The following is a 15,540-nucleotide window of genomic DNA, read 5'->3' on the forward strand; positions in this document are numbered from 1 at the left end:
CCTTACTAGTTTGCTACATTTATGTTGTCTATTTTTCTTGTTAATCAGTAATCACTGGGACTTGCTTTCTACACTATATTTTAATTTTGATGGTCTTCATGTGTTACATGATAGTGAAGTAGTATTGATAGAGTTTAATTGGAGTACCATGTTTAGGGCTGTTAACGAACAGAAAATAAACGAACGGAGGCTGTTCGTGTTCGTTTGTTAAGGATTTTGGGGTGTTCGTGTTCGTGTTCGTTTGTTAAGGTTTTTGAAAATCCTGTTCGTGTTCGTTTGTTAAGCGTTTGTTAGTGTTCGTTAACGTTCGCGAACACGTTCACGAACGTGTTCGTTAACGTTAATGAACACGTTCACGAACGTGTTCGCAAACATTAACAAACACGTTCACAAACATGTTCATTTACGTTCGTGAACACTTAATAACCAAACACATGCACATGTTCATGAACATAATTTGTTCGTGAACAACAAATAATATACCTTCACGAACAATTATATATATATGTTTCTAAACATGTTTGCGAACATTATTAAACGAACAATAAACCAGCTTGTTCGCGAATACTACTATACAAACACAAAAAATCTTGTTCACGAACACTACTAAACGAACACAAACGAGCTTGTTCGCGAACACTTAGCAAACGAGCTTACCACTGTTCAGACTCTGTTCGTTTATTAACCGAGTTCTAAATTTTGTTTGTTAATGTTCGTTTACCTTAATAAACGAACATAAACGAACGCTTACCGAGCTCGAACACGAGTATTTTGTCGAAAGCTCTATTCGCTAACAGCCCTAACCATGTTGATAGAATTGAAATATTGATATTATTGATGAGTTTATATTAGTTGGAATGTATCAGAAAAAATATATTTTTATCTAATTAATTATTTTATATAAAAAAATAACAATAGAGGTATGTGCTTTAGTAGAAACCTATTGTCTATTGTTATTTTTTAAATAACAAAAATAACAATAGACGTCTGTTCTTATCGAGGAATACACGCCTATTGTCAAATTTATGTAGCAGATGAAAGTTGTTTTTGTGGATGAATTAATGTGAATGATTTTTGTTAAACAATAAACTAGCTATCTAGAAAACTCTACTAAGTACGTTCTGTGTTTTTATGTACAGAAGAGTAGAACTATGTATACAAGTGTAGAACTAACCTTAGCCACAGATTTCGAATACTAAAATCTAGGGCGAAGAGTAGATTTCTCAACTAACACCCTATATCTCTAACACTATTTATACAAGTGTAGAATTAACCCTAGCCACAGATTCTGAATACTAAAATATAGGGAGAAGAGTAGATTTCTCAACTAAAACCCTATATCTCTAACACTATTTATACAAGTGTAGAACTAACCCTAGCCACAGATTTCGAATACTAAAATCTAAGGCGAAGAGTAGATTTCTCAACTAACACCCTATATTTCTCAACTAAAATCTAGGGTGTTAGGAATGTGTGGCTAGGTTTATCGTTTTGTTGCCGCTTTGGCACTGGGCTAAGAGTAGTTGTGATCATTTGGGAAGTTATGGTGTATGTTAATATTCCAAATTTATGGACTTAGAGGTTTGTACTCTAAGTTATTGGAATGATTATTATCGTTTGGCTATTTTAATGAGTGGGAGTGATAGATGTGTCAACTTTGAGCTCTTAGCTGTTAGAGGTAGTGTTCAAGTTCAGTTATAAAGAAGTCATGGAATACAGTTAGCATTATGCTAACATTAAGAGATCTCTGCTTAAGACATGCTTTTAAAGTTTTTAGAGATCATACAGTTTACTCTCTTGTACAAATATTTTGGATGGTTTCTCTCTTCAGTTGTGCACATAATATTTTGAGAAACATCCCTTAAATTATACCGAGAATAAACATTGGGTTTGTTCATGAGGGGCCTAAGTTGGAGAATTAAAATGCATGTGACCATAATGGATATTAAGGCCTTAATTAAGTGGTGCAAGTTGACTAGGTTTATTAAGTGGTTTGGTTGTACTAAATAACTAGTAGTAGTTATTCAACCAGACTCTGTGCCTATATAAACCTGTATTGATGGGATACATGACATCAACCTTGGCACTGCTCCAAACCCTAACCCCATACCCCAACCTTAAATCCATACCCTAACCCTAAACCCTAAATTCTAACCTTAAACCCTAAACCTATACCCTAAACTCTTAACTCTAAACCCTAAACTCCTAACCCTAAACCCTAAAACCTAAACCCAAACCTATACCCTAGATCCTATGTTCTAGGGTGAATGTTTTTTTTTTTTTTTTTAAAAAAAAAAGAAGAAAAACTCCAAATCATAAACCCTAAACCCTAACAATAAAACCAAACCCTAAATCCAAACTTGAAATCTAATCCCAACTCCAAGGTATGTTGCCCCTAGTATCATACCTTGTTGCGTTTGGGGTTAACGAGAGTGTTAATTTAATAAAAATTTAGCCACAGATTCCTAACATAAGAGTAGTGCCAAGGTATGGGGTTAGGGTTAGGGTTTATGATACTAACCTCATACCTTGGCACTGCTCTAAAATGTGTTTTTATGTACATGAGAGTAGAGTTATTTATACAAGTGTAGAACTAACCCTAACCACATATTCCTAACACTAAAACCTAGGGCTAAGAGTAGTTGTTTTTGTGGATGAATTAATGTGAATGATTTTTAATTAATTACGATATGTTATTATTGATGGATAAATTGAATGTAATGTTATTATTGGATTGAATTGATTATTGTGGATTATTGAATTGTGTTGAATATGATTGAATACAAGTATATTTTAAAACCCTAAACTCTAATAAACATTAAACTGAAACCGTAAACCTGAAACCATAAACCCCAAACCCAAAATCATAAACCTCAAACCCTAACCCCAAACCATAAACCTAACTCCATACCCCAACCTTAAATCCATACCCTAACCCTAAACCCTAAATTCTAACCTTAAATCCTAAACTTATACCCTAAACTCTTAACTCTAAACCCTAAACTCCTAACCCTAAACCCTAAAACCTAAACCCAAACCTATACCCTAGACCCTATGTTTTAGGGTGAATGTTCTTTAAAAAAAAGGCAAAAGGGTCAAACAGGCCCATGTACTACCATTGATTGTTCATCTAGCACCATGAACTAAAATATGGTCCATCTAGGCCATTATACTCTTAATAATTTTTCATCTAGCACTTTTAGCCTATTTCTAACAAGTTATCCATCTAATTTGATGACATGGAAAAATAAAATTAGAAAAAATGATGACATGTTATTTATGTGGATGTTTTGGATGATTTTACCCTATTTCATTAATGAAGAAAATGATTTCTTGCAAAGAAATATGGTACAAATCAAAGTTTTTATATAATGTTTTAACTACAGTGTACTGCACTACTGTGTATGTATAGTGGGATATTCAAAATTGTTCGGCAATGAAATTCCATGAAAATCGATATATGAAAATTAAATATAATAACTTAAGATATTGTATTGGGTAAATTTTATTATTTTTAAAAAAATAATTTAATTTTCATATATCGATTTTAATGGAATCTCATTGTTGAACGACATTGAATAGCCCGCTATACATACACAGTACACTGTAGTTGAAACTTTATATAGCAACTTTGATCTCTGCCCTATTTCATTGCAGGAAATCATCCAAAAATACAATATCTTGAGTTATTCAATTATCCAAAAATCCAAAAATATTAATTTATTTTTAAAATAAAACAAAATTTACCCAATACAATTTCTTAAGTTATTATAAAAATAATTTAATTTTCATATATCGATTTCCATGAAATCTCATTGCCGAACGATAGTGAATACCCCGCTATACATACACTGTAGTTAAAACTTGAACTAATATCATTTTTGGTCCCACGACTTTTGAGGTCTTATCACTTTTGGTGCACAACTTTAAATTTTTTCAATTTTGGTACCTAACTTTGTTATTTTTATCAGTTTTGGTCCTTCTGGCCAAATTGATGGCAAAATGTTGCAGAATTTTATATTTTAAGGACAAAATCATTATCCCAAAGAAAGATCTTCAATATCTAAACAAAAGAAAAATCATATTAAGAGAAAAATAAGGATTTGTCAATCGTCGATGCTATAAATTTCATAGATCTCTATCTAGTTTCTGTTTGTCTTCCCCATTATTTGCGCCGATAGAACACCTATAAATATGATTTTATAGTGATTTTTTTTAGATAATGAAGACGTTTCATTGAGATGACGATTTTACCCTTAAAATATAAAATTCGACAACATTTCACCGTCAATTTGGCCGGAAGGACCAAAACTGATAAAAATTATAAAGTTAGGGACCAAAATTGAAAAAATTTAAAGTTGTGCACCAAAATTGATAAAACTCAAAAGTCGTGGGACCAAAAGTGATATTAATTCTTAAAACTTTATATAGAAATTTTGATTTCTACCCTATTTCATTGCAAGAAATTATTTTTAATTTTGATTTCTACCCTATTTCATTGCAAGAAATTATTTTTTTCATTAATTTCTACCCTATTTCATTGCAAGAAATTATTTTTTTCATTAATGAAATAGGGTAGAAATCATCCAAAACATCCACATAAATAACATGTCATCATTTTTCTAATTTTATTTTTCCATGTCATCAAATTAGATGGGTAACTTGTTAGAAATAGACTAAAAATGCTAGATGAAAAATTATTAAGAGTATAATGGCCTAGATGGACCATATTTTAGTTCATGGTGCTAGATGAACAATCAGTGGTAGTACATGGGCCTATTTGACCCTTTTAAGAAGAAAAACTCCAAATCCTAAACCCTAACAATAAAACAAAACCCTAAATCCAAACTTGAAATCTAATCCTAAACCCTAAACATAGCCTTAAAACCTACCCTAAACCTTAAACCTAAAGCCAAACCCTATACCCTAAACCATAAACCCTAAACCCTAACTCTATACCCTAACCCTAAACCCTCAACAAACCTTAACCCTAAACCCTAAACCCTAAACATAACCATAAACCCTAAATTCTAAACATAACCCTAACCCCAAACCCTAAACCTTAACCCAAAACACTATAGCCTAAACCCTAAACTTTAACCCCAAACTGCAAACCCTAACCTTAACCCTAACCCTAAACCCTAAACCCTAAACCTTAAACCCTAAACTTTAAACCTAAACCCCAAACCCTAAACCCTAAACCTACGGTCCCGGGTGTCAGATTTTCCTCACACACTCGCATCTTTCTCTCCCTTTCAGGCGTCTCCTTCGCTTTCTTACTCAAAGTAATAATATCCCCTGAAACCATTTTTCCTTATGGATCCTTTCACGTTTTGTCCGATCAAATATATAGAGCACCGCCACGTCATAAATAAACTTGCCAAACCCTCCGTCGCCTTAAACCCCGGGATGTTTCCCGAGGGCTGGAAGTGGCCGGTGAATGGCTCGGATAACGGTAACGGACCCGGACGCTACCGATACGTTCAGTGATGAAGAGAAGCTGTATGAGCAGCGACGAGTAAGGAGATATATCCATGAAATCAATATTGAAACTACCGTTAATATTGACATAACCATAAACCCTATAAACCTATGCCCTAAACCCTAACTCTTAACTTCAATTAATTGCTCTGATATACTCTGATCTACCGCCAGATAATGAGTTTAGTAATAGAGTGTGTTAACCATAAACCCTATACCTTAACCTAAACCAAAAAAAATACCTTAACCCTAAACCCTGTTGCACTCTCACATGGAAGGGGGTGGGTTCGAGTCTCAGTGGAGGCAATAAAAAAATACCTTAACCCTAAACATAACCCCAAACCAAAAACCCAACTCTAAAACCTAAACCCTAAGCTATACCCCAACCCCTAAACACTAGACCTATACACTAACCCTAAACCCTAAACCCATCCCTATTGCAGCTCACTCCACTCAGCTCTCGCCCAGCTTCTTTAGATTGGCTACTCAGTCCTCGCCCAACTTTAGAATGGGTAAAAAATGTGACAAAACGACTGTTAAAAGTCAATGTAGTAACTGTAAACTAATTTTGGAATAAGTTGAAAAGCTAAGAGTGCATAAGGAAAAATGCCAGGAGTTCAACAAATAAGCTAAAGCCAGCCACCAAAGTAGATGCTCCCAATGCTGACAAGGGACCCAATCACTAAGGAAGTTAAAAGCGTTAAGGCGAATTGGGAAGATTCAATCACTGACAAGGGAGCTGAAATCATTCGCCTGGAAGGTTTGAAGGCTAACTCTCAAACGCGTATACATGAAGGAGACTCTTCAATTGTTGAAGTCATGTCGTTTATTAAGGAAGCCGAATCCTTGATTCGGGAAATAAGTCTTCAGCTGGAGAAGATTGTTCCGTAAGATAAGGCTTTCTTGGCTAAGTTAGAGGAGGAATGCCAGAAGGTAGAGAATGAACATTATGTTCTACCTAAACCCCAGTAGAAGGTAGAGAAGGTAGAGAAAGAGGAATGCCATAAGGTAGAGAAGGAGGAATGCCAGAAGGTAGAGAATGAACAGTCTGTTCTACCTCAACCCCAGCAGAAGGTAGAGAATGAGGAATACCAGAAGGTAGAGAATAAACAGTCTGTTTTACCTGATAAGTGCTTATTTGTCTATATTTTCCCCCTTTCACTTAGTTATTTTGTTTATAGATCATTCCAAATTTTATGAGAATTAGTGTTTATTTGTGTCATTTTGCAAGGAGTATGAGTTGAAAAGCATTAGAAGCAAAGATGAGCATTTTCATGCATTTTGGTGGGCATTGGAGTCAAATGGAGGCCAAATATGAAGCTATGTAGATGGTGCAACACTTCCAAGGGAGCCTAAGATTTGTATTTTCAATGGTATTGGTCATTTGGGCAAACTAAAACAAAAGAGAAGCAAAAGATCAAGGTGTTGAAATTTCTGCTCGTCGACATCTTAGTAATTAGATTATATCTCAGCCTAGGAATGTCCAAATTAAGTGATCTTTGAACCATTGGAAAGAAGACTTCAAGGGCTACAATTTTTCTAGAGATACAAATTTCGTAATTCTGAACGGAAAATGGTGAAAAACAGCCTAGAAGTCAAAGCAGCTGCACAGAGTTCGAAAATGCAGTTTCTGGAGAGTTGGCAAACGGCCGTGTGCATGGCCGTTTGATTTAGGCCGAATTACAGTGTAAAAATGCAGTTTTTGAAGAGGAGTCAAATGGCCACACAAACGGCCATTTACCAGGCTGTTTGGGACCTGCTCACTATTTAAGCTCGTTTTGAGCATTTTGAACTCGGTTTTGACCCATGGTTGAACCCTAAATACTCCCATTCACTCCCTTTCATATTTTTAGGTTAGATTAGGCTTAGATCTATGTATTTTAACACTTTTGGAGCTTGTAATCTTGGATTTGAAGCTTGGATTTCAAGATTCTTCCACCCATTTCAATAGAGAAGTTTTCTTTCCTTTATCTCTTTTCTTTTGCAAGATTTATGTTTATTACTTGTGTTTTTGTGTTCTTTATGCTATTTAATCATGAGTAGTTAGTTTATGGGCTTGAGTTAGGGTTGTATTATCTATTTTGATGCTTAGTATGTGATTATTGCATAAAAGGGGATGGCACCCATTTAGGGTTCTTGAGTTTGAATTGGGTTTATTTTTATCTTTCAATGATTAGTGTACAATGATTGTTGTTTGTCTTTGGAAAGTCTTTCCATCTCAATGGAAATTGGATGGGAGACTTGAGCCAATCCAATCTCAAACACATTTTCTCTTCTATGGAAATAATGGGTAGATTTTGGGCTTAAATAGCTTTTGTTCTTCAAAAACTTAGGTTGATACACCATGAAAATGGGGCAACCTTGTTCTAATCCTTGTGGAAACTTGGATTCCTTTGTGCTTGCCTCAAGAACATATGGTTAATGTTCTTCCCCCAAACTTAAGTGTTAAAGCATCTAAATGGTAATGCCCCTAACTTGAGTCCTATTTCTTTATTTTGCATTCATCTAGTGTTTATATGTGTTTGTTCTACCTCGCTGTCGTTTGCTTAGCTTCTTGTTGATTCCTTGTTCTAGTGCCTAGTTTTGTAATTGCATATTACGTGCCATAACCCCCAACCCTCAGCGGAACGACATTTCACACCCGTACATTCACCATCACTCATTTTTGCTACACATCACTACCTCAACCCCAGCAGAAGGTATAGAATGAGGAATACCAGAAGGTAGAGAATGAACAATCTGTTCTACCTCAACCCCACCAGTCCCAGTCCCCCGCTGCTGCTTTAAAGGTGCAAGTTGAGGAAGGGTCACTTTTGGGCCCATGTATTGAATTCTGAGTTGAGGATGATATAAAATGATTGGTTCTTAAAAAAAAAAAAAAAAAAAACCTATAACCTAAACCCCAAACCCTATACCCTAAACATAACCCTAAACCCTAACTCTAAACCCTAAGCCCATACCCCAAACCCTAAACTTATACACTAACCCTAAACATCACCCTAATCCCAAACCCTATACCCAGCCCTATTGCAGCTCACTCCACTCAGCCCTCGCCTAGCCGACAGTTAAAAGTCAATGTAGTGACTGTAAACTAATTTTGGAATCAATTGAAAAGCTAAGAGTGCATAAGAAAAAATAACGGGAGTTCATGAAATCAAAGCTAAAGCCAACCACCAAAGCAGATGCTGCTAATGGTGCTAAAGAGGCTGAAATAGACGATGAAAATGAAAACACAAAAGAAAACACAAACTAGCAAGAAGGTTCAATGGAGGATCAATGCCTTATCTTTCGTATTTCCTTTTTGTAAATAGTACATTTTCTTTTTTATATTGTTTACTTTCTACTGACTGGCTACTCAACTTAAATCACAAGCCACTTCTCTGAGGTTGTTGATCAGTAATTTGAATCAAACAATAAGGTATCATTTTAGTTATAAAAAAACCCTATATCCCAAACCCTAAACCCTAAATGAGGTATGAAGGTGCGTTATTGACTCGTTGGGCAATAATACTAAATATTTAAATAATAAGAATGTCAACTATTATAAATAGACGATGGTATTTTCATAAATATTGAACATAAATTTATAAATTAAAAAAAAACCATGAACCCTAACACATCCTAAACCCTAAACCCTAGCCTTATACCCTAACCCTGAACCCCAAACCTTACACTCTAGACCCTAAACCCTGCCGTAAACCCCAAAACCTTAGAGAACTTTTTCTTTTTAGGAGAAAACTCTCTCCCTTACCTCTAAAAAACTCAAATTCCCATTCTACCTAATATTCGTATGAAAATTCATATTTTATTCATACATTGATACAAAATACTCGAATCTTCATACTCACATTCATATCTTCATACTCATATTCAAAGCTTCATACACAACACATACATATTTACACAACTATTCATATAGCATCCATTTATCCATAATTCATTCAAACATCCACATATTCACACGACGAAAATACATATCCATGGTGGAGTCGGTTGTGGTGCCTCAGCAGGGTGGGAAGAGCTTGGCCGTTAGAGGGGTGTGTCTGCTCTGATTGTTCTACCGCTAGAGTACATATTATTTCCAGAAATTGTGCCATAAATTCATAATCGAATAGATACACTTCAAGAAAAATGCCAGCTCTGGAAATTTGAAGGAAATCTCAGAAAATTACTATCAAGGGAAACTGATTTTGAAAGTAATGGTAGTGGAATGGGAAAATTTAGCTTAAATTTTACTTAACCCAATATTCTTTAATGACTAATCAATTTTCTGCATAATCTATACCTTGATTGTCATTCACAAACTCTAGATCATACATTGCTCAGATCATGCATCAGTATACACTACAAGAAAAATGCACATAGACAACACTGAAACGACAACGATTTTTGACAAAAGTGTTGTCTTTTGTGTAATCTCAGTCGAAGTGATTATATTCATATATATAGTGTATAAGACGGGAGAAATACGAGTAATAATACACTAAACAGGTGAATGGCAATTTTACCCCTTCATTTGACCACAACTTAACCGAAAGGACCAACATTGAAAAAAATTTAAAAGTTAAGGGACTTAAATTGTCCAAATTAAAAGTCGGAGACTAATTTTGGAAAATCAACATAGTCAGAGGACCATTGCTGGAATTAACTCTTTTTTCGTTGATAAACTCATTTTTCTTATAGTACATTCCAATTAACATTTTACTCCTTACATGATTCAATTCATAACTTGACAATTAATCATTGGTACGAAGGAGGAGAATTAATCATATCATTCTTTTTTCTTTTCTTTTCTTTTCTTTTCATTTAATTTCAAGAGATAAATTCATCTAACTTGTTCATAGTTGATCAATCCAAACTAATATAGTCAATAAACAACTTCTATGAAGAGTTGGATTTAAACTTTGTGATTATTAAACTAATTGTCTGACTAACTAGGTTGGAGTTACTCTGCACAACATATATATACTAATGATTGATGGGATGAGATCGAGTGCGAAGGTCCCAGGTGAAACATGTGGTGAGATCTGAGTCAGTGATTATTGATCAAATACGTCAAATTGTGCATCTTAAGTGTTAAATGAGTACTTCATAAAAAATACGCACCTTAAGTTTCAACAATATGCGAAATGATCAAAATGACACTGTATTTTTTTTAATTCGTGTTTATCATGGACGTTGATTTTGACAAGATGAATGACTATTATTCATCTGCATGTTTCACACTTTCACCTGAATACCTCCTCCGCATTTGATTCCAAAGGACCTTGTGGTCCAGCGGCATGAAATGACTCTCCCAAATGAGAAGTCATGGGTTGAGCCTCAGTGTCTCAGCAGAGACAAATACTACATGTAACATAGAAGATAATATGCGTGGTGGTACACACGTATAAATTATTTAAATAAAAAACTTATATATTATCAAATAATTCACTCAACAATTAAGAAGTGGAATTAAGAATTAATGGGCCAATAATTATTTGACCGTATAACTTCAGAATTCTAAATTGTAACCCAATCCCAAACCCTACTGAAGTTGTCTCCTCTTTTGTTTTTTTCACGGCCGCCACCTTTGTGAAGCAAGTGGATCGGAGGCGGCGTCCAATCGTCTTCCCCTGCTGCTATCTCCACCTCAGGCAGCGTCCATCTTCATTGTCTTTTCCGCATTCACTGTTTTCTTCTCCATCTCCACCGCTATCGGTCGTTATTCTCTTATTTTCGCACTGTTGTTTCCCTTTTCTTTGTTTTATTGGTTCAATTTTGTTTGCAGTTTTTGTGTTTTTCCTCTCGTTGTTTTGACGAGTTTCTTCCTCTCGTTTACTTGGCGAGTTCTTTTTTCATAATGCATGAAACGATAAAACTAGTCATAGCGTACGTGAATTTCATCATCGGTGACAAACATGACAATGAGAAAGAGACTCTTATGAACTATGATATGCAGTTCAGTCCAATGGAGATATTGTCAATGGATAGAAGAATGTCGATGGAGATATTGTCAATGGATAAAAGAATGGAAATAGATACTCAGGTGGTGTGCAAGACTATTCAACCAGTGTCAGTCTTGGGTACGTTTGACCAAATCATTAAAGAAGCTTTAAGTTTGTCCAAAGAATTCAGCTTCAAATTTGTGAAACAATCTGCGAATCAAGTTTTCTATGCTAGGGAAGTTGGTTCTGTGTCTGACTGTAAGGAATGTTTGACCATTCCATTGATCTTTATTGTAAACGTTTCAGTCTATGATCAATGAATTAGCTTCTTTATTTTCAAAAAAAAAAAAAAAAAAAAAGAATTAATGGGCCGACCAATGCAGCCCACGACGAGTGTCTGGTTAGTGGTCCGGGCCCAATTAAGAAGTGGAATTAATAATTAATGGGCCGACCAATGCAGCCCTCCGAAGAGTGCTGGCTAGTGGTCCAGGCCCAATGGAAAAAATTATAAATTTCCCAAAAATACAAGAACCCTTCGCCGTTATTGCTGCTGCTTCTTTCATCTTCAACATTATCATCGATCAACTAAGAGAGATGGAAGGAGCAGTGGAGATGGATGTGGAAGAAGAATCAACCCCTAGCTCAAACTCATTCAAGCGCGTCGGACTCAAAAACTATATCCAAACTAATTTCGGAGATGATTACGTTTTCGAAATCGTTCCCAAGTATGTTCTCTTCATTTTTCTCACCACTAGACATTTTGTTTCTTTGCTTTTGATATGTAATTTGCGTTAATTGAATGAAAATATAGGGAAGATTGGAGCTCAATGGCGGTGTCACTGTCCACGAACGCGGTGAAATTTTACTCGCCGGTGAGTGGACAGTATTTGGGGGAATGTAAAGGTCACACTTCAACGATCAATCACATTTCCTTTGCGGCGAGTCCTTCACTTCCGCATGTGCTGCACTCTTGTTCTTCCGATGGCACCATCAGAGCTTGGGACACTAGGTCATTCCACCAGGTTTACCATCTCTCTCTCACACACATTCTTATATCTGTTTAGCAAAAGGTTTTTGTGGTTTTGATCAAATGTATTTGGAATGCAGGTATCTTGCATAAATGCGGGGCCTTCTCAAGAGGTATTCAGCTTCTCATTTGGGGGAGCAGCTGATAATCTTGTTGCAGCAGGGTGTAACTCTCAGGTGCACTGTCCCATAGATGGGGAACTTGTTACGTTAAGCTTCTTGGAAGTGAAAATTTCTGTTTAATGCTTACTTATCCAATACAGTAATATGAAGTTGTAAAGGAATCTCTCTTCGTCTTGCAAATGATTTGGGGGAGTATATAATAATTCTCATTGCTTGTTATATATGTACTTGTGTTTTGGGTTCCCAGTGCTGGGACAAGCAGAATTTTAAGATTATTTCGTAGTATTAAGAGCAATATCCATATAATAAGGCCTATTTATTTAAATCCATGCTCGACTGGGTTGTGATTTAGTTTTATATGTGAACTTTCATGTATACACTGCTAAGTGCTGACAATCAAGAGTAAAAGATCACATTCTAGTGCAGACTGTTTCCATATTGCAAACTTGTCTCCAGTATTCTCCAATATAAACAATGTCCTGTTTATCTGAATGTTCTTGTGCAGATACTCTTCTGGGACTGGAGGACCCAAAAGCGGGTTGCATGCTTAGATGAATCTCATATGGAGGATGTTACTCAAGTATGTCTTGTTTACTGCCAGGCATTTATTCTACTTAGGAATAGCTAGTTTTATTATTATTATTATTATTAGGGAAAATCGTTTTTTGGTTATCTAGTTATACCACAGACTTAGTTCTTGAGTTATAGATGTGATCATCTTTAATCCTTGAAGGACCAAATCAGCCACTTTATTAAGTGACAAATTGGTGGTGGAAATCATCCCCGAGAGACTAAAACCGCCACTTTGTGCATAACTTAGGGGTTAATGATGGTCATGCATATAACTCATGAACTAAATTTGTACCATGGGTATAAATGAAGGACCAAAAATGCAATTTTCCTTATTATTATTATTATTATATTTACTTTTTTGCTATATAACATGGTTCTCAGTCTTCTCACCTGTCTTGCTGTGATTTTGGATTGCTTTGCTATAGTTGTTTCTTCTGAATTGGTTCTTTCTCATGGTTGCAAATAGGTTCAATTTATTCCAGGCCACCAAAACAAGCTTCTTTCTGCTTCTGTTGATGGATTGATGTGTTTATTTGATACTGATGGGGCTATCAATGATGATGATCATTTGGCCTCAGTAAGTAATTGGATATATTAGTCCATTACCTTTTATTCTGTTATCCATGTTCCTAAAGAATGGCTAGTTACTAGCATTGTAATCAGAAGATCTAATATCTATACCTGAAACCATATTGAATTTGCAAATCTGACATTTTACAACTTTCTAAGATATATATATATATATATACACACACACACACACACTTGCTTTTCATTTATTCAACTTTGTCTGACAAAAATTTTGCAACTTCAGGTGCTCAATGTTGGGACGTCAATTGGAAAAGTTGGATTTTTTGGAGAGACAAATAAAAAACTTTGGTGTTTAACTCATATAGAAACTTTAAGGTATGTTATGCACAGAGCATACTTTGGGTATTTTCATGATAGTTTACTCAAGATCATAAGGTATTCTTAGTTCCTAGACATAATTATGATTGGCTTGCGATGGCTCGTGGATATATTATACTTTACATCGTTTGTAGTGTCTGGGACTGGCAAGATGAAAGGGCCGAAGCAACATTCGACGATGCCCGTTCTTTGGCATCCAAAAGCTGGATTTTAGATCAGGTTTGGGAGCATCTAAATTTCTATACTTGTTAATATTGTTTCAAGAGCAAGAATTTTATTTTCCATTCTATGTGGTTTATTTTGCCCATCTCAAGAAAGAAAAAAAAAATGTGAACTTCTGTTTTTAGAGGCAAAGAAGTTTCACCTGAGTCTATCTTAGTACCCTGTTTCTGTACCATAAAAAAGCCATCTCCAACAAATGTATTGTAAAATAAGAGTGTTAAACTTACCAATGATTTTTTATTTATATGGTAGATAAAAAGAACAAATTGCACCGTAGTGCCCTAGTCTTGGATAATATTACTTCAAAAATTCTCACTTCTATTGGTGATTGCAGGTGGACTATTTTGTTGATTGCCACTACTCAGCTGAGGAAGACCGACTGTGGGCAGTAGGCGGGACAAATGGTGGCACAATAGGATACTTTCCCATAGGTTACACAGGGACTCGAGCAATTGGGACCCCAGATGTTGTTTTACAAGGTGGACATGAAGGTGTAGTTAGGAGTGTGGCGTCAATGTCCAGATTGTCCGCTGGAATCACTCAAAACAAAGGCATATTTGGATGGACGGGAGGTGAAGATGGTCGCCTATGTTGTTGGCTGTCTGACAGATCAGCTGATATGAACCAATCATGGATCTCAAGCACTCTAGCTTTGAAATCGCCAAAACCACACTTGAAAAAGAGGCATTCTCCATATTAGCACATCTTATGTTGTTGTAAATTAGTAGTTTATACCTCGTGTGTGTGTGTATATGTATGTGCTTTTCAGTCATGTTTATTTAGTAGATTCATTTCTCCTTAAGACCAATATCTTTTTCCTAGTTTTAGTAGTTTGTAGTTTGAATGGGCTTTGGTTTTCGGGTTCTCACAAAATTTTCTCGACTTCCGAATGTTGCACTTATACGGTAATGAATTGTATTACACACATCACTCCTTCAGGTGATGTCTTCTTTTTTTTTTCGTCAATGAGAGGTGCAGCAAATATATATTCTGTGGTTAGTGTTACGAGGGGAATATTCATTTTTAGAGAGTTTGTTAAAATTGAATCTGCAATAAACTAAAAATAAAACATTAAAAAATAAATATTTAATATATTAAAAATAACTTGCTTGTATACTAATGATCTACCTTACAATATAGACTATGGTATATATACTACTATCTAACAGGCTCATCAGTACTTTTCCCATTAAAAATATCCGAGTTCACACATTTGAGTTATGGAGATAATGAGAGTGTTTGGTAAATAATTGTCAGTTGATTGAATTAGTGAGTTTGA

At 35.4% G+C, this 15,540-nt stretch overlaps 1 protein-coding gene across 1 annotated transcript; it reads left to right on the forward strand.

Annotated features, from left to right (window-relative positions):
• The first annotated feature begins 11,951 nt into the window (after nucleotides 1-11,951).
• Nucleotides 11,952-15,252, forward strand: LOC116015060 (WD repeat-containing protein GTS1). The gene is made up of 8 exons (XM_031255058.1): nucleotides 11,952-12,133; nucleotides 12,220-12,430; nucleotides 12,516-12,611; nucleotides 13,063-13,137; nucleotides 13,597-13,707; nucleotides 13,945-14,036; nucleotides 14,174-14,258; nucleotides 14,596-15,252. The coding sequence occupies exons 1-8, from the start codon at nucleotides 12,003-12,005 to the stop codon at nucleotides 14,959-14,961; spliced, it is 1,167 nt and encodes a 388-aa protein (XP_031110918.1). The 5' UTR covers nucleotides 11,952-12,002; the 3' UTR covers nucleotides 14,962-15,252.
• The last annotated feature ends 288 nt before the right edge of the window (nucleotides 15,253-15,540 follow it).

This window comes from Ipomoea triloba, chromosome 4, assembly GCF_003576645.1.
Source record: "Ipomoea triloba cultivar NCNSP0323 chromosome 4, ASM357664v1".
NCBI classification, from domain to species: domain Eukaryota; kingdom Viridiplantae; phylum Streptophyta; class Magnoliopsida; order Solanales; family Convolvulaceae; genus Ipomoea; species Ipomoea triloba.

Excerpts from the sequence above, each read along its gene's own strand:
- LOC116015060 (XM_031255058.1), top strand. The coding sequence starts at position 12,003 with ATGGAAGGAGCAGTGGAGATGGATGTGGAAGAAGAATCAACCCCTAGC. Across the intron at positions 13,138-13,596 it reads ATATGGAGGATGTTACTCAA|GTTCAATTTATTCCAGGCCA; the intron begins GTATGTCTTGTT and ends GGTTGCAAATAG. Across the intron at positions 14,259-14,595 it reads AAAGCTGGATTTTAGATCAG|GTGGACTATTTTGTTGATTG; the intron begins GTTTGGGAGCAT and ends TGGTGATTGCAG.